Below are 21,143 nucleotides of genomic sequence, written 5' to 3'. Positions count from 1 at the left end.
CTTCACGGTTTCACTTTCGTGTCCTGACCTCTCTAGAACTGCCCTGGCTGGTGTCTCCGGTTACTCCCGGGTTGAACAAACAAGAGACCCCTCCCCAGCACCCCAGCTCGTCCTTGCTTTGCTTGGTGAGCCGAAATACCTCGGTAGGGGTAAAGATCCTGGTGAGCCACCCTACCACTAAGCCCCTCCCAGAGCCCAGCTGCCCCTACTCTGGTGTGGTCTCTACTCTATGGCCTTGATCCCTGCTTGTTAAGTTGGGGATTCAGCCTTCCAGAAGCCCCACTATACCAGACAGCTTGGAGAGACCCTAGCAGCTAGGATCTAGTCTCTATGGAGGCCACCCACTAGGAATACAGTGGGACCAGCTTGTTTTGGGCTTGAAGCTGGCAGAGGGAGGATGCTCTTGGAGGAGGCGGGAAGGGAGGGGGACAGGGCACTCTCTAGGCTTCTTGGCTGAATGCAGATTCCCTGGCCCACAAGTCCCTTCCTGATCCCCAAGGGTCTTCTTGCCTCACTCTCCACCGTTGGCCAAAGACCTGGTTTCCTAGGGGTGCAACTGTTGCTCTATGCTGCACAGGTTGTCTGCATCAGGCCTGTTTTGGTCTATGACTCATGAAGGTTTGAGGAGGTCAGGTAACTCACAGAGCCTGGAGGAAACCACAGAACCCTGGAACCACCGAACACTTGGCTTTGCTCTGGGCTCCTGTGCCAAGTTCCTTAAAAGTGAGGACTCCTGTTCTTTCCCCAGCCTTGGCCCTCACCCAGGGAGTGCAAAAGGGTATCTTAGACTTCAGCAGGGGGCCAGGGGTGACACACAGTAATTAATGGTGTGGATAGTGCAGGACCTGCTGAAATAGGCTATCTCCTCTTCCTCCTCAGTCAAGTGCCGGAGACCCCAGGGAGAGACAGATAAGTGAGCCACAGAGTGAACAGAGTGCTCTGTGTTGTGTTGGTCGAGCAGGATGTGCCAGGACTAACAAGGCAAGGCTACTCTGAAGAGATGGGGTTTCTGAGTGCTGCGGGCAACTGATTATGGACCTCTGCCATCTGCCCCCAGGATCATGACATCAGCCTTTGAGAGAGAGATAAAAAGTGTGATCCAGGAGGTGGGCGACAGCAGAGGAGATCTCATCCTAGTGGACTGCCTTCGGGATTCAACCAGCTTCAAGCCCTACAGCCTCCTGAGCAGGAGACTCTCAAGCTCATGTTTCTGGAAACCCCGTTATACATTTCTCAACATGTCAATCAAGGACATCCTGGAACCCAGTGCTCCAGAACCAGGTATCTCATTACCTGCCCCCCTCTTCCACATCCTGAGCCCCCAGACTGAATAGAAGAAGGGAGTGGGCGAAGCCCAGCCTGGCATCCTATTGGGCACGTTCAGCTCTACCCCTCTGGCCCTATTTCCAGAATGGGGAGTTTTTTAAAGGCCCCATTGCTACAGAGGAAAGAGAAGGCAGTGGCTACTGGAATATGACTGTAGAGCTGCTCTCTTTTTAGAACTGGAGTGTATTGGCCACTTCCAAGTCTCTGATGTCGTCGATTGGAACATTCAGGGCAGTGTGGTGATGTCAGGCATGGGAGAAGGGAGAATTTCTGGTGAGGCTGCAGTGTCTGACAGTGCCAGGGTCCCCATGAGTGTGTGTATGCTGCTTGTGAATCTGCAGACCTGGATGATGATGCAGCGTGAAAGGTGAGCCCCTGAAGGGATGACGGCTCTCTTACCTTGAGCAGCCATGCTTCTTGGGGAGATTTCTGGGTTCTGGGCATCAGAAGGGTTCTGAGGCAGTATCTCTCAGCACTGGACAAGGGAAACCCAAGAGGAAGGGAACAGTATAAACAATGTCAGGTGGGGAGGGATGTTAAACCTCGGTTGCCAGGACTGTATCCTGAAGATCAGGATATCAAGAAAGGGCCCGAGTCCCTTGGAATCAGGCTGAGCTCCTGGTTGCTTTGGAAAAAGGGTGACATGGACTTGGAACATTGATGGATCATACACAATGGAGTCCCTCCATAGGCACAGGCATCCACTTCTCTGTGTTTGAACTTATCATTACTCTCACAAGCAACTAGACACTGCTAGGATCACCCTGGAAGGATTTCCAATCCTGGTATCCACAGACTCCTGGATTCCCTAGCGTTTCCATCTCACCTGTCAGCAGGAATGTAGGGAGGGAGGCTAGTCCATGATGGGCAAGCCCTGGCAATCTTTCTGTAGGCACCTGCAGCAGCCTGAGAATACAATCCTGCAACAGCTTCGGAGGCGTGGGGATGATGTGTTTGTCATCACCAAGGTGCTGCAGACAAAGGAGGAGGTGAAGGTCACCCAGACCCACAGTCAGGAGGGCTCAGGCCAGTTTACAGTGCCTGGAGCCTCATGCTTCAAGGTAGGTTATGCTACTCCTAACACCAGCCTAGTCCTACTTGGGCACAGAGCAATGGCAGGAATCTTAGAAGCCAGGGCAACATCCCAGGCAGTGATGGAAGACTCTTCTAAGACCCCTCCAGTAGTAAGCAATAGTCCCACTTGCCCAGTTAGCTGGAACTGCAAAGGCTGGATCAACCATTACCAATGACAAGCCTGTCACCAACACTCCACTCTTAGCTATTCACTCTACCCCCCTGAGCCCATATCCATCCTTCAGGGTGAAGACAAGGGCCACCAAAGCCAGAAGAAGATGGTGACCCTTCCTCCAGGCAGCATCCTTGCATTCCAAATGGACAAACTTGTCATTGGCTTTACATGGGGTAAGTGGCAAGGGATTGTCTCTAAAATCCAGACTCTGTGGCAGAGAAGCACTTCAGCTAGCCAGGGGATGCTGTGGGTATCTGGCTGCATGATCTCCCAGACAGGATGGTAAAGTGTGTCAGGAATGAGATGTGGGTCATAGGGGAAGGGTTTCATGAGGTCTCAGGAGCCCTGGGGATAATGGATTGATGACCTGTTTGCTTCTGCCTGCTGCTAGGTACCCTTCTCCTCCCGAATGAGAAACAGAGGACCTTTGAGCCCTACTCAGGTAAGGTCCCAGACCCTCTGGCCTTACATGCCTTTTAACTTTGAGGAGTTCTGTGCTCAGGCCATGAGGTGGGCACACACCACACATACACATGTATACACAATGGGTGAGGCTCAACTCAGGTGATGTTGCTGGGCCTGCTTAGCTTTCCATCTGCCCTGGGCTGCCATTAGTAGGAGGGATGGGTCTGGGAAGGTCCAGGTAAAGATCTCAGCCCTCGTTGACTTGATACAATGGTCCCTGGGTCACTAATCAGAACAGCTCTTCCCCTTCCACCATCCGGATTTGTTGCCTAGGCCACAGAAGAGGAGTGGACCGGGAGCGCCATTGCTTTAATCTGCTGACTGCACTACACTCCATTGGTGAGCAGCACAAATTCATGTCAGTAACCCCTTGACTACCCTGGAACTCTACAGCTTCTGCATCTGCTCCCTGGACCTACCCCTCCTAACTAATGTTCCCCAAGACCTCATGGGTTTCAGCTGGTACTTCCCTCTGTCCCTCCAGATGGAATCCCTGAGGAAGAAGAATTCAGGGAAGACTTCCAAGGCCTGTGTGCAGAGGTGAAGGCTGGCTCCTTAGAACTTGGGAGATTAAAAATGGAGTTGAAACAACAGCTACTAGTGGACATCGGGAGGATTTTACAGGACCAGCCCGGCCTGGAAGCCTTAGAGGCCTCAGTGAGTGAGAGTGCTGGTGGTGGACAGGGTCTGGCCAATCCTGCTCAGTCTCACTTACTCCATCCCTACCTCAGCTAGGGCAGGGCCTGTACATTGGGGGGCAGGTGGAGCCTCTGGATGGCCCAGCAGGCTGCATCCTTGAGTGTCTGGTGCTAGATTCTGGAGAGCTGGTGATGAAACTCGCAGCCCCTATCTTCTACCTGTTGGGAGCACTGAATGGTGAGCAGCCCAAGGAGGCATTAGAGGGGACAGGAAGGGAGGACTAGGTTTTATATGGGGCATTCTGGAACCCTCTCTCAGCCCAGATCTCTCCCCAGTGCTGAGTGAAACTCAGAGGCAGCTGCTGGCTAAGGCTCTAGAGACAACAGTACTGTCAAAGCAGCGGGAGTTGGTGAGAAGACTTGGCCTTGGGGGTGCAATGGGTCCCTGGGAACATCGAGGTTGACAAGGGAAAGTGCTGCTTCTCTCAGGCACAAGCTACAGGCAGCATTTGTAACCTCTTACCCTCCTCTGTTGGTAGGTGGAGCACATCTTGGAACAGAACTCGCCATGGCAGGGACAGAGGTCTTTGTCCCTGCCCTCCAGGCTCCTTGGGGACAGCTGGGATGAGGAGGCTCCCACCTGGGTCTTGCTAGAAGAATGTGGCCTAAGGCTGCAGGTGGAACCCCCCCAGGTGCACTGGGAACCAACCTCTCAGGGCCCCACATGTGCTCTCTATGCCTCCCTGGCCCTATTGTCTAGTCTAGGCCAGAAACCTCATTAGCCTGCAGGTCTCCCTTCCAGCAACATCTCCATGTCCTTCTCTCAGCCAGGGCAGAATCTTGCCAACCCCAGCCTGTAGGAAACCAAGTACCCAGCTCAGTCACAGGGTTAGAATGCAATGAAACACAGGAGTTGGAAAAAATCAATACATTTACAAACAAAAGCATAGTGCTGCGCTTCTGAGGAATACTGGATCATCAGTAGGATGGGGAAGGGTGGGGTTCGCCCACACAGAATCAAGATGGATAGGATGGCTACCACCTCACTCCTGTGTCCTACAGACAGGCAGATTCTGGGAATCAACAAGTCTCATGGCACAGGGGAGTTCCTGGGCTCTGTGTCTAGGGAGAAGATGTTTCTAACTGATGTGGCCAAGGGGTTTTGATCACCCCTGGGAGCTTGCACACCTAGGACAAGTGTTTGTTACTTGGTGGGGACCACACCATCTACTTAGTGCAGCTCAGCCTTAGCTTGCTGAGAGGTAGAAGTAGCAACAGGTTCTTCCTGACAGGTGCTTTCTTTCTCAGTGATGCAAATACAGGCCAGATTAGACCAGATTAAAACTAGATATGGCAGGTTTCTTAGGTGGCATCTCTCAGGTGGATTCACTGATGTCACATGTGGAGGTCAGGGAAGTTGTACATCCAGGCTAAAGCAAGAAGGTTTTGTGGTTCTAGGAAGTGGAGAGATGACACCTGATCTAGAAGCTGGGACTGTGTCCATCCATGGTCAAAAACTGAGCCCCTGGCCGGAAACTCCGAGATGAGAAGTAATGACAAGTTACCCCAGAGTTTTCTCTGTGCAGGCAGGTTTGGGGGAAGGAGAAGCAGATGGGGTTTCCTGGCTTATTCCAGAGATGAGCAGGGGTTACATCCTAACATGCCAACCTCTTTGGGTCCAGGGGTTCCTGTTCAGATGTGGCTACTTCCTGCTGAAGAGGAATGGCATGAGGTGAGAGTGTGAGGAGTTGCTGGGTTCCAGCTCGGGAACTATGGGTGCAGAAACAATTGGTTGTCTGTCATCCCGCAGACTTCAAAAATCTCATTTGTAGAAGCAGAGGGGAAGGCATGGATCTAGAAGGAAAATAGATTAGTGAAGACCTCCGCAGAGGGGAGACCCTCACTCAAGTCTCAGAAAGTCGCGGCCACCCAGTAATCTGCTCGAGACACCATGTACCAGAGCAATTGCGAGATTTATTAGGACGTGACAACTAGCTGCCGGTCAATTCGTATGCCCACGCAGGAGCTGAATTGACCCCGACAGCCAGTTCGAGATGGGTTTTTAAAGGGAAAAACCACAAACCAAGGAATGGGGAGGGGGTTAGGGGTTGCTAGGGTGGTATAACATAAAAATAGTGGAACATTCCAAAGGAACCCAACCTACGGGAGTCAGGGTCAGGTGAAAAATCTCTGTACGCTTATCTTTCTCAAGAATGTGGTCCTGCCCTGTTACTTCCGGCCTTGCCCTGTCACTGCGGTTCTCAGCTTGGTTCCCAGCTTGTTCCACCTAGTTCACTTGCATTCTTTCCTTTCTCTTTGCAGATAGGCCAGTTCCAGTAATGGTGACTGGTCTTTCCACATTCCTAACTTGTTTCATGCCTCGGTTTCTCCATATCTTTATAAAGAAAGCCTAAAGAATATTTTATATGTCTAAAAAGAATTCTATATACCCAGTATCTATAATTTTTCACTCTACATTAGTATCCTCTGTCCTATGAATGGGCTAGCCTTGTGTGAAAAGCAAAGGCTGCCAGAAAGTGTGGAACTCAGATATGGCCTGGTTGAATGGTCAGAGTTTTTTTTAATTTTTGATTATTATTCTTATTCTTATTATTATTAAAGATTTATTTATTATATGTGCGTAAGTTCACTGTCACTGTCTTCAGACACACCAGAAGAGGGCATCAGATCTCATCACAGATGGTTGTCAGCCACCATGTGATTGCTGGGAATTGAACTCATGACCTCTGGAGAAGCAGAAAGTGCTCTTAACCACTGAGCCATCTTTCCAGCCCATGGGTAGATTCTTTAGACAGTTTGTGGAGTAACTCAGTCTGGGTCTCCATCAGGGTTGTTGTTTCCTCGGGGAACATGGAGGTCTCACCTTTATCAGTCTTGAGGAGGTTAAGATCCTCTACTTTTGTAGGGCCACTGAAGCTTCTGAGTTTACACAAAGAGGTAAGATTTAGACAGGTTAGCATTATCATTTATACTGGCTGGTTTTAAGTGTCAACCTGACACTAGCTGGAGTTGCCACTGAGAAAGGAGCCTCCCTTGAGGAAAAGCCTCCATGGGATCCAGCTGTGAGGCATTTTCTCAATTAGTAATCAAGGAGGGAGAGCCTATTCTATTGTGGGTGGTGTCATTCCTGGGCTGGTAAGAAAGCAAGCTGAGCAAACCAGTAAGTAGCACCCCTCCATGGCCTCTGCACCAGCTCCTACCTCCAAGTTCCTGTCCTGTGTGAGTTCCTATTCTGATTTCCTTTGGTGACCAACAGCAATGTGGAAGTGTGAGCTGGATAAACCCTTTCCTCCCCTACTTGCTTCTTGGTCATGATGGTTTGTACAGGAATAGAAACCGTGACTAAGACATCATTGTCTGTAATCTACATTGAAACTCACATTGTAGAAAAGACAGTAGACCCATACCTTTGTGTCATTGTAGAGGCTTGGAAAATGATTTGGGGTGAAAATCATGAAGACTCTTTAAGGTGAGCTCAGGGAAGACAAACCTTCTGTGAGACAGAAGGGGCAAGAGCTCCCTAGATCCTGATTTGCAGTATGATTAGAGATTGTGAAAGAGGGACTTCTTTCCTCTATCCAGAAGGCTGGATGTATGTAGATTAGACGGGCCTTTTTAATGAGAAACACTTTTAAGTCTATATTTAGAAAACAACAAGAGGAAATTTAAAATCCTGAGCATGTGACTATGATAATAGTGGGTCAACAGTGGAAGGCTTTATCAGAGTTAGACTAACAGTGGATCAGAACTCTATTGGTTAATAGTAAACTTTTGAAGCTTAATACAGCAGTAACATAGTGAGGGATCAGAATCAGAAGCATTTCTCCTGTTCACCTTATATCATTTTTTTATTGCCTAAGTCATCACGGGAGGACTGAGTCAGGTGTAGAGGTCAGGGGAATCTTGCAGCGCTGACTAGCAATCAGGTTGCTTCTTGAATTATATAGATTTCATAGAAAAATGATAGATGATCCTGGAAATACAGACTAATTCATTTTTGTCTCTGGACATGTGTGGGGTTACAAATTCAGTCACAATGAGAGAGTACAGAGAGAAGAGCTTTTATTTTTATTATTACCCTTATAACTTCAACTCAAAAATATCTACAGAAAGTCTCAGCCAAAACACACACATTTATTATCTGATAGCCTGCCTGCTTTGGGCTGGCAGCCTTTGCAGTTTTAAAGCACTCCAGACAAACAGAAAATATCTCAACCAGTCTTTTTTATGAATATCAAACACTAATAAATCATTCTTTTTACTGTGTAAGTTTGTGATCTCTGTTATAAAGTAGGAAAAGTTTATTTTAGTCAATCTATTTTATCTACTTTTGTTCTATTCTTCCAGGCTGAACCCTGTCCAATGTCAAAAGTCCCCATAATCTATACAGTTTGAACAATGTTTAAAAGTTCAAAGTTCAGGCTGGAAAGATGGCTCAGAGGTTAAGAGCACAAGCTCCTCATTTAGAGGTCCTGAGTTCAATTCCCTGCACCCACATGGTGGCTCACAACCATTTGTAATGGGATCCGATGCCCTCTTCTGGTGGTTTGGACCTCAAGGAGAAAACAGGGAGGAGGAGAGAAGCTATGCCAGAGAAGAGTACAGGACAGAGCAGCAGAGCCAACATGTAATGGGACCAAGAGAACGTGGCCCACAGGGATGCCCAGTTGGGTCTAGAGCAGCCATGATGGAACATGGAAAATACTAAGTATGCAAGGTCTCACTAAATTACTCAGGCTGGCTTGAATTTATGATCTTCCTGTCTCAGCTGTGCCACCACCTGTGGTCCTGTGAGGGTTATGACTCAAACCGTTTGCCAGTTTCTCTGACATAGGGTGAGCCCATGCAGACCCTGACCAGCTTTTGTCCTAAGCTACTGGAACTTGAGTCCTGCCTTCAGACTGACATTAGCCCTTAAAAGGGGGGAGGGAGTGTTTTTATTTTATGCATATGGGAATCTTGTCTGAATGGCTATGGGCCAAGCACACCTTCATGTACTACTACCTGTGGAAGGCAAAAGAGGGCCTCAGTTTCCTTAGAACTAGAGTTGCAGAGAGTTGTTAGCCACCATGTGGAGTCGGGGAGTAGAAACCCCATCCTCTGCAAGACAAACAGGTGTTCTTAATCACTGAGCCATCTCCCTAACCTCACTTTGGTCTTGTGCATAGTGCTTTGCTCACCTCAAGCCAAGCTAGATCTTGTGCCAAGCCTGGCTCCTCACAACCAGTTTTTCAGACAGATGTGCAAGCTCTGCCATGTAGCAGAGGGTTTATTTTGAATGCCTTCCATGTAGATGCTTGGAAGCAAATGTAAATAGGATCCCATGCTTGTCCCAAAGAGACCCCAGTGTGGGGAGACAGCCCCCTACTCATCAGCACATTGTGCATACCCTGTGTTTGTGAGGGGGCCTCCCTGAGCCTGAGGACATTCCAGGGTATCCATTCCATGTGGAGGATGCTGCCTGTGCCAGTGCCTGGAGGGCTGGGGTCATACCTGTGGCTGACACTTTCTGTCTATCCAACTATACCATCCCAGTTAAGATCAGTACAAGACCTTTGGTAATGACATACTCATTCACAGTCTGATGGGTGTGGAGTGCTTGCTACCATACTTCAACCCAGGGGTGCAATCCTGGCTTGGGCTCTCCAGCATGAAAGGATATTAGAGACACCTTCTAGAAAACACCATTCTATGGGTGGATTCTGACATGAGTGGGGATAGGAAATGGGTTGATTATCCAAAGGAGTAGGGACAACAGGGATGGACAGGAGAACAGGTCAATTACTCTTGAACAAAGGGCACAGAAGCCAGAACAACTGTAGGGAATAGAGGTAGGAAGAAGCAGGAGTGCTGGATTACTGATGTAACTAGGAAGGCCATGACACATAGGACTCTGGCTAGGCAGACTGAGTCCTAGGAAGGGGACACTCTAGAGAGTGAACAGGCTGCCCTGGCAAAGAATAAATAGATGGACCAAGACTACAAAAAACACTTGAGGTACAATGTGCCATTGCAACACCGTTTTCACATCGTGGGCCCATACAAAATAGTTTCTGGGTGAGGGCCACCAGTGGCCAGCACCAGGCCCACAATGACCCTTCATCATCAGTAAGGCCTCTTCTGCAGAGCTGCTATCGTGGGGACTGGTGACCGCGTGGACGGCGCCCACAAATCTGGATACCAGGGCTGGCTCAACGAGGTTCAAGGCAGCTCCATCGGCCTGTAGGCTCCAGCGTAGGAATGGACTATCCTCATAGAGTGGATGGGGCCTTGTGGGGAATGAATGGTGGTGGGTGAAGCAGAAGGGAGTGGGCCTGTGTGTTTGGACCTGTGTGGGAAGACACATGTGCTGCCAAGGAAAGCACTGACACTGGGTCGCCCTGCAGCTATCCTAGGTCTATATAAAGGGACAACACAGGAGGTGTGGAAGAGGAACCTGGGACCTGCCCTCACCCATTCTGTCCTGTTCACTCCTCTCCAGAAACATTCACCTCTCCAGGATTTTACCCAATGTTAGGTCTGGTTCTCACCACGAACAGAGAGTTCAACAAGTCCTGGCTAACTCCTCTGGGGCTAGTATGATAGACCAGGAAACCTATAACAAAGCAAAACAGTGAGGTCTGGCCCAGCCCTAGAAAACGCTGGCCCAGCTCTCAGAGCCCTAAGTGGGTTAGTTGGCCTCACCTATTAGCACAGTGGCTGCCCTGTGCCAGGTGTCCTGTGGGCTCTGCAAGCGACCCTGGGTTTGACTCAGGAAATGTTGAACATGACATGGATACCACTGAACCTAGGAACACAAATGCTCATGACAGGACAAAAGCTTCAGTCCTTCATGAACAAAGGGCTGGAACAGGTAACATGACCTGGCCTCATAGGAACATGGTGGTCCAGTTTAGCTCAGGTGGAGGCTCTGTTTTGAAGGAGAGTGGACTCTAGACTCCTATGACAAGTCAGCAGCTGATTAGACCCTGGTGATTTCTCTACTAACCAGGCGGTGGCAGACATGGCTGAGAGCCTTGGGGCTGTCGTAGTAAGCCACAGTAACCATCTCCTCCAGCAGGCCCCATCGAAGGGCCTGATCACAGTGGGCTAGTGTCTACTCTGAGCTCTGCAATGGGGGAAGCAAACAGGGTCAGGGGTCCAGGAGATGGCCATTGGTGGAAAGAAAGGGAAGGTGGCCAGAAAATTGTTGGCAAAGCCCAGGGCAAGGTGCTCAGTATAGCAGCCCAAAGGAAGCCCTGGACCTAAAGGTCCTTGAGGTTCTTGTCCCTAGCATAAAACCTTCAGAGAGGCCACAAGGTAGGAGGGGAAGAACTGGATGAGACAGTTATGGGACAGAACACTGACCTCAGCAGCATCCTGACTGGAGTCATATAGAGACAGCAACAGCGTCACCAGACTCTGCAGCACCAATTTCCACAGGGGTACCGGAAACCCCAAATGTGCCTGCAAGGGGCTTCCCACCTGCTGCTTGTAGGGACCTTGGCTGTTGGCTGCTTCTGGTGGGAGAACATGGTGGTCCAGGTAGAGCCACAGCTTTTCAACTTACCATCCTTTTTAGGTGGGACACCAATTTTGGGCAAAAATTCACTAGAAATATAAGATTGTTCACTTGACAGTTATAGTTATACATTTTTTATTTTTAAAAAGGTGAGTTAGTAGCACTGAGACACGTCACGTGACTTGAGTAGGGTACCTCTGAGACAAACTGCTTGCAGGTAGGTCACCTGCTGTGAAAAATTGTGGGGAAACTTTAAAAGGCCGCCTCTGTGGTGTGGCCCTGGAGGGGCTTCCACCACTGTGGTGGGTCCCACGTTTGGGAGGAATCCTATGGTTCCAGCAGCCTGGAGGCCTTGGTGATGACAGGATCCAATAACATGAGGAAGTCCTCGGTTCCAAAAAGGTTTATTGTCATGGCAGATGATAGATGGATCTAGGCATACCCCCAAGAACTCAGGGCAGTCCCGAGTTATATAGGGAGGAAGAAAGGGGGAGGATTGGGGGAGGATCTGGGGGAGGCATGTTTAATTTGCTCTGCCTTCTGGCCTTCATTAGTATGTAAATCCCTAGGGCCTGAGGCCTATAGCCTGGCCTATGTAATTCTATGGAGACCTGACTGCTTTTCAGGATCCTGGGTTCTGGGGGACACCAAACTCCTGCCGGTTCTCACCCAGAATCTGGAGAGTCTCGGGGTTCCAGGCACCTGCTCCACCATGACCCAGGATACCCTTATGCAGTCCCACAAAAAATTACAGGCTGCCCTGAGTCAGAGAGCCAAAACAATAGGCCTCTGTTTGGGTGCAAATACTCATTTGTAGTAAAGAAGGACAAGTTATTTACTCTCTCCTCCAAATGGCCCACCTCCAAGTAGGGTTCACCAATAGAAACATTCATACAGGTGATGAAAGCAGTAGAGGAAAGAGTCTTTAGACCAGGATCCCTCAGGCACCCAGACCAAGTGCCCTATATAGTTACCTGGATGAATCTAGTAGAGGACCCCCCCACACACTCATAAAAGCCTTTCTATTCCAAGACCCTTGTAGGTTCTGGCCATCAGGAGCAAGGGAGGATACAAGAAAGAAAGAATGTTCCCTCAGACATGGAGGCACCATCAATTGATCAGGCTGTCGTCAACAGAGGGTTTCTTCTGACCAGATCTGACTGGGACATTAATATGGCAGAAGGTAAGGGGCACCTAAAAGCCTACCTGCAGATTTCATTGGCAAGTCTCAAGGTGGACACATGAGGCCCCACCAATTTTGACCAAGGCATGTGAGGTTAAGCAGGGATCAGATGAGTTGCCCACAGCCTTTTTAGAATGGCTCATAGAGGCATTCTGTCAGTACACACTGTGTCCTTTACAGACCAGGCTAGTAGATATCAGGAAAATCCTTCAGAGGCTAGAGGGACGGCAGGATAAGTCATTAAAAGATTTAGTGTAGGTTGCTGAGGGAGTCTACCGTAACAGGGAGAAAGAAAAAGAGCAAAGAAAAAGAAAGGAAGAAGATGAAAGAGAGATGAGAAAAAGAATGGTGTCAGGAAAGGAATTTACTGAGGATCTTGGCTATAGTAGTTAAGGGAAAGCAGAGAAGGGAGACTCCAGTGGAAGGGAGACAGACACTCCTTGACAAGGACCAGTGTATACATTGCAAGTAAAGGAGCCAGCTTCTGAGCCCAAACAAATGGAAGCCGGGGTCAGGAAATCCCAGGCCTTTGAAAAACTCCCCCAAATGGTGAAGGTATTGGTTCTGAGTGAAGACAGTGATTGGGGTAGACAGGGTTTGGACCCACTCAACTCTTGGTGGACACAGTGGCTCAACACTCGGTCCTCCTACAACCCTATGGCCCCATTTCCAAGAAAAGATCTTGGTTCCAAGGAGCCACTGGCACCAAAATGTGTTTATTCAGGGACTACCTGAAGAACGGTGGACTTAGAGATGGGCTGGGTATCCCATTCATTTATGGTCATCTCAGACTGTCCCTACCCTCTGTTGGGGTGAGACTTAGTTTCCAGGATGGGGGCCCAGATACACTTAATGCCTGATGTGCTGCAACTAACTGGCCCAATTGGAGAACCCATGGGTGGAGAAAAGACTTCTCCTACTTACCCCTGCAGGAAGCCAAGGCAACCAGCTTCACAGATGGGAGCAGTTTTCTCCAAGCTGGTCAGAGACAAAATTGTACTGCTATGGTGGACTGCACAAATGTCATCTGGGCTGAACTTCTACTCCCCATCCCCAGGCTTGTCACCTCAGACAGCAGCCTTGGAACTTGGGGCTGGAAAGAAAATTAACATCTACACAGATAGCAGGTATGCCTTTGCCACAGCCCATGTCCACGGGGCTATATACCAAGAGAGAAGACTGCTCAAAACAGAAGAAATCTTGGATCTCTTGGATGCCTTGATGAAGCCAGCAACTGTGAGTACTATTTGTTGCCCACAACATCAGACGGGAGGAGACTCAGTGACCCAAGGCAATAACCAGACAGATCAAGTGGCTCCAGAAGTGGCTATGCAGGAGCCTTTCTCGGTTATGGGCCTGCAAGAGACACCCACTAGGGAATGGGACTAGATTAACAAATGGCCTCACTTAAACACACACAGAAGAAGAAAGGACTCAGGTTGCTAGCCACCCTACCAACTATTACCTAGAGAAAAAAGGACAATGGTGCACACATGAAGGGAGAACTATACTCCGTGAAAAGCAAATCAAAGACTTACTAGGCCAAATGCACAGATGGACTCATTTGAGAGATGAACACATCCAAGCAGTCAAGGGATCTAAGATGTATAATGGACCTCAGGTTTTGGGCCAGAGAGATAGTAGAACAGTGCAAGGTATGCCAGCAAGCAAATGCTTATGAGGCCAAGAGTAAACAGGGAAAAATACCTATGGGAGAACAGCCTAGAGTATATTGGGAGGCCAATTTTGCAGAAGTTAAGCCAGGAAAATATGGAGACCCTCTAGTACTTGTAGATACTATCTCTAGATGGGTTGGGGCTTTCCCCATCAAGCAGGAAACAGCTATTGTGCTATCCAAGAAGATATTAGAAGAAATCTTCCTGAGGTTTCCAGTGCCCAAGGTAATTGGATCAGATAAGGTCATGCTTTTGTTTCTAAGGTAAGTCAGGGATTGTCAGAGATATTGGGGACTAATTGGAAGCTCCATTGTTCCTGCTGTCCCTAGAGCTCAGGGCAGGTAAAGAGGATGAACAGAACCCTAAAAAGAGACCTTAACTAAATTGTCCTTGGAAACTGGGGCTGGCTATGTGGTGTCCCTTGTCCTGGCCCTGTTCTGAGCCCAAAACACCTCTCTTGTGTGAGACCCCCACTCCCTTAACCCCGGCTGTTGACTCCTCCTGCCTGAAATGACGTTTCAGGCTAGTAAGTATATTATGGCTCCATTATAAGCTTTCCAGATCAGACACCAGGAACTGAGGCCTACACTTAGTGATCTGTATAACGCAGGTCCCCCAGAGTTTCCACACGAGTAAACAAAGTAATAGAGGCTGTTCTGGTGTTGATGACCATCCAGACCTCTGTTGAAGTCAATGGAGTAACTGCCTGACTGCACTTAACTCAGACCTGCACCTGTACCTGATGCCAAATGGAGAGCAGCCAGACTCCTGAGCAACCCCCTCAGGCTCAAGATCACCTGCCATTCTGCAAGGCCAAGGAAACCATTAAATGACTACAGAGTATCTTCCTTCCCATGTTGAGCCTCAGCATCCCACACAACCTTTCCAAAGTGACTTGGCAAGTACTCTCTTCCACTGGAACTATGGCTTGGTTTACAACAGTGGAACACCTGACTTGTGCCCAGCTGGAAGACCTTGTCTTTGATCTCTGTAAGTTAGCAGCAGGCCTTGACTTCAGGGATGTCCCCACCCTAGGGACGCAGGGGTGGAGATTACCGAAATATGGGGACAAGGGTGTTGGGAGCCGCGGCAGGTGCTGGCAAAGTCTGCCATCGCTAGGTGGCGCTGTCAGCCATAATTCTTCCTAGTAAACAAATAAACTGCGCATGTGCCATGGTAAAGCCCGCCAAAGCTAAGCCCATCCCACGGCGTTTGGCGCGCTACGAGTAAGCAGCCAATGAGAGGTGATTACACTGCTCTAGGGTATAAAACAGTGCCTTTCTCCATCTTTTTCGTCTTCTACCACCATTTTGGTTTATGGGAATAAACGTGTTTCTACGGAAGGATTCTGGTGTGTGTGTGTGTGTATGTTTTTGCCGGCGAGACGACTACACACGCGCGCCCCTCACATTTGGTGCCGAAAAACCCGGGAGAATTTACCATCGCCGGCACGTTTTCAGAAGACCCCCCGCCGCTCGCCATCCACGCGTGGAATGAATCCAGAACCGTAGAACGAGGTGATGCTCTCTGAGAGATATGTCTGGTCTTGATTTTTTTCGTCTCCCTCCCCAGGCAGTGCTGGTACTCTTCCTTCTGGTTTTGCAGGATGAGAAAAGCCACTTGGCGGGCTGGAGAGTGGTAGACAAATTACAGGCCCACATGTCAGAAACAGAGAAGAAATGGAAGCGCTTAAATATTCAGAAAGGAAAAGAGAAAAGAAACGTATTTAAGAAATCAGGCCTCCCCGAGAACCAATTCACGGGGATGAGAAATGAGAGAAAGAACGCTCTTGGGAGAGATGGGAGAACAGGAAGCCTCAGAAAGAAACCTCTGTATCTGGTAAAGGAGCCGGGCCTTTTACGGCGGCGTGATAGCTCTGAGTCAGAGGGGCTAACTTCCGACTCAGAGGACTCAGATGAAGAGTGGTTTGGGGGAGACAGTCTAGGCGAATGAGGAATTGGCCCAGTGCCGATTTTGCCTAGGAGGTGACAGCGAAACATAGGTCAAGAGAATTCTAAATTGCCTGCAGCCTAAAAACTGCTTCAGGCGGGAAGAGCAGGGTTAAAAAGAATTAGAAAGCAGGGTATTGAAGTGTTAAATTAGCTGCCCGCTACATCTCCAATGAACGAGATAAAAAGTTACATTTTAAATATGAGAGAGAGAGAAAGAGTTTTTAAAAAATACAGGTGCCCTCTCTCTGAGCTGTGTCAGCAAAAAGAATGTAAAGGCTATTTCAGAGTTCATCTAGAAGCAGAGAATTCGGGAGACGTCCTAAAATTCTTTGTAGTTCTTAGAGGTCCTTCCTTGTTGTTTGTCCTTGGCGCGCCAATGTCCACGTGTTTGTGTTTGCCTTTTGTTTCGTTGTCTAAATGTTCTGTGTTTGTTACGTGTTCAAAAAGAAAGATCGTTAAAACTGCTTGATCCAACCTTTGGGAGCTAAAAAAGTCTTTTCAGGAATTGAGGTTGACATAAGCTGCTTTTAAAAGAGACCAGCAGCATTTTGGGTTTTGTAAGGAAGCTAAGAGTCGTTTTGTCCTAGAAAAACCTCTGTGACAAGGTGCTTTTCTCTTGAAATTACAGCTAGAAAGACAAGAAATTTTGTTTGATCTAAAAATAAGATATGTAGCCATTTCATTGTTGTTTCGGATTGGTTTTAAAAGTATAAAAATGTTCTACATGTCCTGGTTATAGACTATTGGCTTAAATTATTGGGTGTGATTAGAAATTTACAACTTTGATAACGAAAGGTGGCGTGGAACTAGCTCAGTGTTAGAGTCGTTCAGAAACCAGGTATATAGAAAGTAAGATTTTAGACCAATGTCTCTTCAATGAGATTAAAAGCTATGCGTAGAGAATTGGCGGCAAAACTTTGTAACATAGGGATGGTCTGCTTGGTGTTGATTTTAGAGAAGATAGATTGTTTAGATTAGTTTTGCTTTTGCTTCTCAAAATTAATGGTTACATTCTAATGTTACAAAAGATATTTAAAAATTTAGTTAAACTGCCAGTATTCCATTGGCTGCAGTTGGCAGTTGTAATCTTAAGTTTAAAATTTTTTTTTGATTCGCCCATGTTATAGAAAGGGGGCAGCAGGTAGAGTTAAATATAAATATTTATAACAAGTTGTGATACAATGCTGGCCTGCTAGAGATTTAGAACATTTACATTTAAATTAAGACACGCAGACTGAGATCTTAACGTGCTTGTAAGACAAGGTCAGTGTGATGTTAATCAGGTTAAACTGCCCACACAGCTCTCAAATCATACAAGCAAAGACAGACTTAGATACTTGTCTTTGCAATGAAATTGCACCCTCATACAATCAGGGTCTGGCCATAACTGCACAGAGCCATAGAGATGGGGAGTGTTTTAAATGTGAAAATTTAGATAGTTTTTAAAGTGACTGTCCCAGGAACAGAGGCTTAAACAACAGTCAGGTGTCCAAGGTTACCTGACAAACCTGTCCTTGGTACAGAAAAGATAATCCTTGGGCCAGGCCTCAGGATATAGGCCAAGATTAAAAACATAACAAGAGACCTAATCTTAAATTAATAATTAAAAGAAAAAGGGTTTTAAAAGATTGATAGATACTGGGGCTATTTAACAATTATTGGAGGACAAGATTGCCTTCAGCTTGGCTTTATTTGATACTTCACTCAGCTAAAAAGAGTTGGTTATTCAATTAATTCAAAAACACTAGGGCCGGGCAGTGGTGGCACACGCCTTTAATCCCAGCACTTGGGAGACAAAGGCAGACAGATTTCTGAGTTCAAGGCCAGCCTGGTCTACAGAGTGAGTTCCAAGACAGCCAGGGCTACACAGAGAAAGTTCAAATTTAAGATTTATAAGACTAATGGGGCACTACAGCCTGACTTGCCTACTCCAGCTGCCATTCAAGTAAATGCATATAAAAAATTATTATAGATTTAAAAGATTGTTCTATACAGTTCTTTTACCTCCTGGTAAAGGTGAGAGGTTTGCATTAAGTGAAATTGCTTGTGATTTTTGAGAGCCCATGAAGCCATTCATTAAAAAAGCTTGCCTCAAAGAATGATTAATGGCCTTAAAAAATTTGTTGTTGCTTTAATACAAAAGGTTAAAGCGTTTAAATCTCTCAGTATATATTATTCATTGTATATTTTAATGGCTGATCTCTCTAAAAGAGTTTTTCTACAAGCCTTTGCTCTAGTACAATGAGCTTTAAGATTTTAGAGTACTTGTTGCTCCAGAAAAGTGATTCTCAAAAGTTGTTAACAGATATTAATTGGCTAAAACCTCATTTTCAGCTTACCATAAAAGAACATAAACCTATGTTGAATATACTCAAGGGAAATACAAGTCCTAATTCCCCTTGACAATCAACTGATGAGGAATAGATAAACACCTTTTACCCTCAATATTTTAAACCTGGACAGTCAGGGCCATTCCGCTGCTGACCGTCACTGTTTAGAGCCTGAGAGGCCAAAAGAGATGGTGAAATGAAAAGACATCTTGACCGGACAATGAAAAGGTCCAGATTCTATTTTAATAAAAGCCAGGGGAGCGGTCTGTGTGTTTCCACAGGAAGAAGACAATCCGTTTTGGCTACCAGAGCGGCTGACGAGGCGACTCGCGATACTGGAAGGTGACACCCAGACAGACCCTCCAGGCTCTGATGATAGCCCTTGTGCTGATCCAAGGGATACAGGTTCCTAGTATTTTTGTTTATTTTATCAAATTCCATCTTTAAGAATTGTACCAATAAAACCTACTAGATGTCCCAGTGTTGGAATTCTAAAAGATTCACTCACGCTATGGTTGCCAGAGTCACACGATGGGTTCCCATCCCCGTGGAGACTCCTTCCACTCTGTCATTATTTAGACAAAAAAGAGATTTTGGTATAACTGCAGCCATAGTGACGATGATATTAATTAGTGCCGTTACCGCCACTGCCACTGAGATTGCTATGTCTACTTCTGTTCAGGTGGGCACTACCCCCAATTGTCAGCCACGGTGGCAGAGACTGTTAACCTTCAAACCTCCGCCAGTACCCAACTAAAAGGCGGGCTAATGATCCTTAATCAACGCCTTGATTTAGTGAGAGAGAGATTGGATATCCTCTTTCAACTAGCCCAATTGAGATGTGAGAGAAAACAGGGTACACTTTACATCACCAGTGTACAGTATAAAAACTTTACTCGTGTAACTAATCTGTCCAGAAAATTGTTTCAGTATCTTACAGGAAACTGCTCAGAAAACTTCAGTGAGACACTCAGAAAATTGAGAGCAACTGTGGTGAACATCAACTCGACGCGCGTGGATCTGTCCCTGACTGAGGGACTGTCCTCCTGAAATTCTTCAGCTTTCTTCTTTTCTTTTCCTTTTCTTCCCTTTTTTAAGTGGGTGGGAGTAGGCCTGTTTGGTATGCCCTATGTTGCGGACTAGTATTCATCTTTTGGTTGGTTGCAAACTCAGAGCTCAACATAATCTTGACAAGGCTATTTTTGCACAGGCGCTTCCAAAGTACTAGGGGCTTCCCCTGCAGTGTGGTTATCACTGCCTCAATTATAAGCAGTCTCCCCCTCACGAGTGGTGGTGCTAAATGTTAGGCCATCAGCGTTGCACCCCAGAAGATTTGCCCATTACACTGGGTCAGTGAGGAGTCTTGGCCTGACTGATCCTTGTCTGTGTAGCTGTGGTACCTGAATTTTGAGACAAACAGCCCTTGCACCCCTAGGAGATGACTCCATTGCACAGGGATGGGTGTTTGCATCTCTTTCTGTTCCCCTTAGCCCTTGCACCCAGAGGACTCGTTTCCATTGCACCTGGTAGGGTAAGGGAGACTGCCTTAAACTGTTGGTTCTTGAACACTTATTCCCCCAAGATGGAATTCGCTCGATCGGCCTGAGGTTTGAGTCATAACCGGTACCACACTAGACAGGCCAAGAACAGCCAGTTAGATAACTCCATCCTTTTGTCTCCAGGCCGGCTGCCAATTGGTCCCAACGACGGGAATAAGCTGATCTCATATGCCAGAGGTACACCACGAATGGTGATATTACCCGGTGACAGGCATTACGAGTGACCACTACCTGGGGCGCACATTCTGAGAATGCCAGGTGTGGGTGCGCGACCCTCGTAGCCTAGCCAGAGAGCTCACCATTCTTTGGTGCTGGCTGTGGAGAAATGTCAGTCAGCCTAGACACGGGACATTGGCCAGTGCCTGTTTAACAAATCAAAAAAAAAAAAAAAAGAAATAGCCAGTAGACAGATTCCTCAGCCGCTGCACCCTAGGGCTTCTGGTATAGGCACCCTGTAAAGCCTCACACATTTGAGCACCACCCTCTGAGAGACTCAGACCTGCCGTGAGACCCCCAAATATGGGAGTTACGTAACCTTCCCAGGGACCCCTACCACCCTCTGTTTTTTAAAACAATAAAGGGGCAGTTGTTGGGAGCCGCGGCAGGTGCTGGCAAAGTCCGCCATCGCTAGGTGGTGCTGTCAGCCATAATTCTTCCTAGTAAACAAATAAACTGCGCATGTGCCATGGTAAAGCCCGCCAAAGCTAAGCCCATCCCACGGCGTTTGGCGCGCTACGAGTAAGCAGCCAATGAGAGGTGATTACACTGCTCTAGGGTATAAAACAGTGCCTTTCTCCATCTTTTTCGTCTTCTACCACCATTTTGGTTTATGGGAATAAACGTGTTTCTACGGAAGGATTCTGGTGTGTGTGTGTGTGTGTATGTTTTTGCCGGCGAGACGACTACACACGCGCGCCCCTCAAACAACAGTGTCCCAGAAGCAGCCTCATAGGTTGGGGCTTAGGATGCCTTTACTCAAAGTTGAGAGGCATCCTGCGAGAAACCCCATACATGTGTGCTCCCGAGATGAGAGAAGCCGGCAAGAGGCCCATCAGTGTATGTGTGTAAAGGGACAGCTACTTTTTCTGTGTTACCTAAGGGTGTAGAAAATTGAGAAGAACATACTGGAGACCATCCAGAAGTGGGAAAATGGTAGTTAAAGATTCAATGGCAAAGGTACAGGAGGGAGTATCTGAGAGAGAGAGAGAGAGAGAGAGAGAGAGAGAGAGAGAGAGAGAGAGAG

At 47.5% G+C, this 21,143-nt stretch overlaps 1 protein-coding gene across 1 annotated transcript; it reads left to right on the top strand.

Moving 5' to 3' along the window:
• Positions 1 to 51: 51 nt before the first annotated feature.
• LOC114634835 (gasdermin-D-like) lies at positions 52 to 9,925 on the top strand. The gene is made up of 11 exons (XM_028783431.1): positions 52 to 125; positions 1,058 to 1,281; positions 1,501 to 1,693; positions 2,219 to 2,387; positions 2,646 to 2,748; positions 2,967 to 3,017; positions 3,314 to 3,379; positions 3,525 to 3,697; positions 4,218 to 4,370; positions 5,361 to 5,410; positions 9,826 to 9,925. The coding sequence occupies exons 2-11, from the start codon at positions 1,062 to 1,064 to the stop codon at positions 9,923 to 9,925; spliced, it is 1,278 nt and encodes a 425-aa protein (XP_028639264.1). The 5' UTR covers positions 52 to 125; positions 1,058 to 1,061.
• Positions 9,926 to 21,143: the final 11,218 nt, after the last annotated feature.

This window comes from Grammomys surdaster, unplaced genomic scaffold (assembly GCF_004785775.1).
Source record: "Grammomys surdaster isolate TR1022 unplaced genomic scaffold, NIH_TR_1.0 1129, whole genome shotgun sequence".
Taxonomy (NCBI): domain Eukaryota; kingdom Metazoa; phylum Chordata; class Mammalia; order Rodentia; family Muridae; genus Grammomys; species Grammomys surdaster.
The sequence above is the reverse complement of the archived record's forward strand: the minus strand, read 5'-3'. Positions and strand labels throughout refer to the sequence as shown.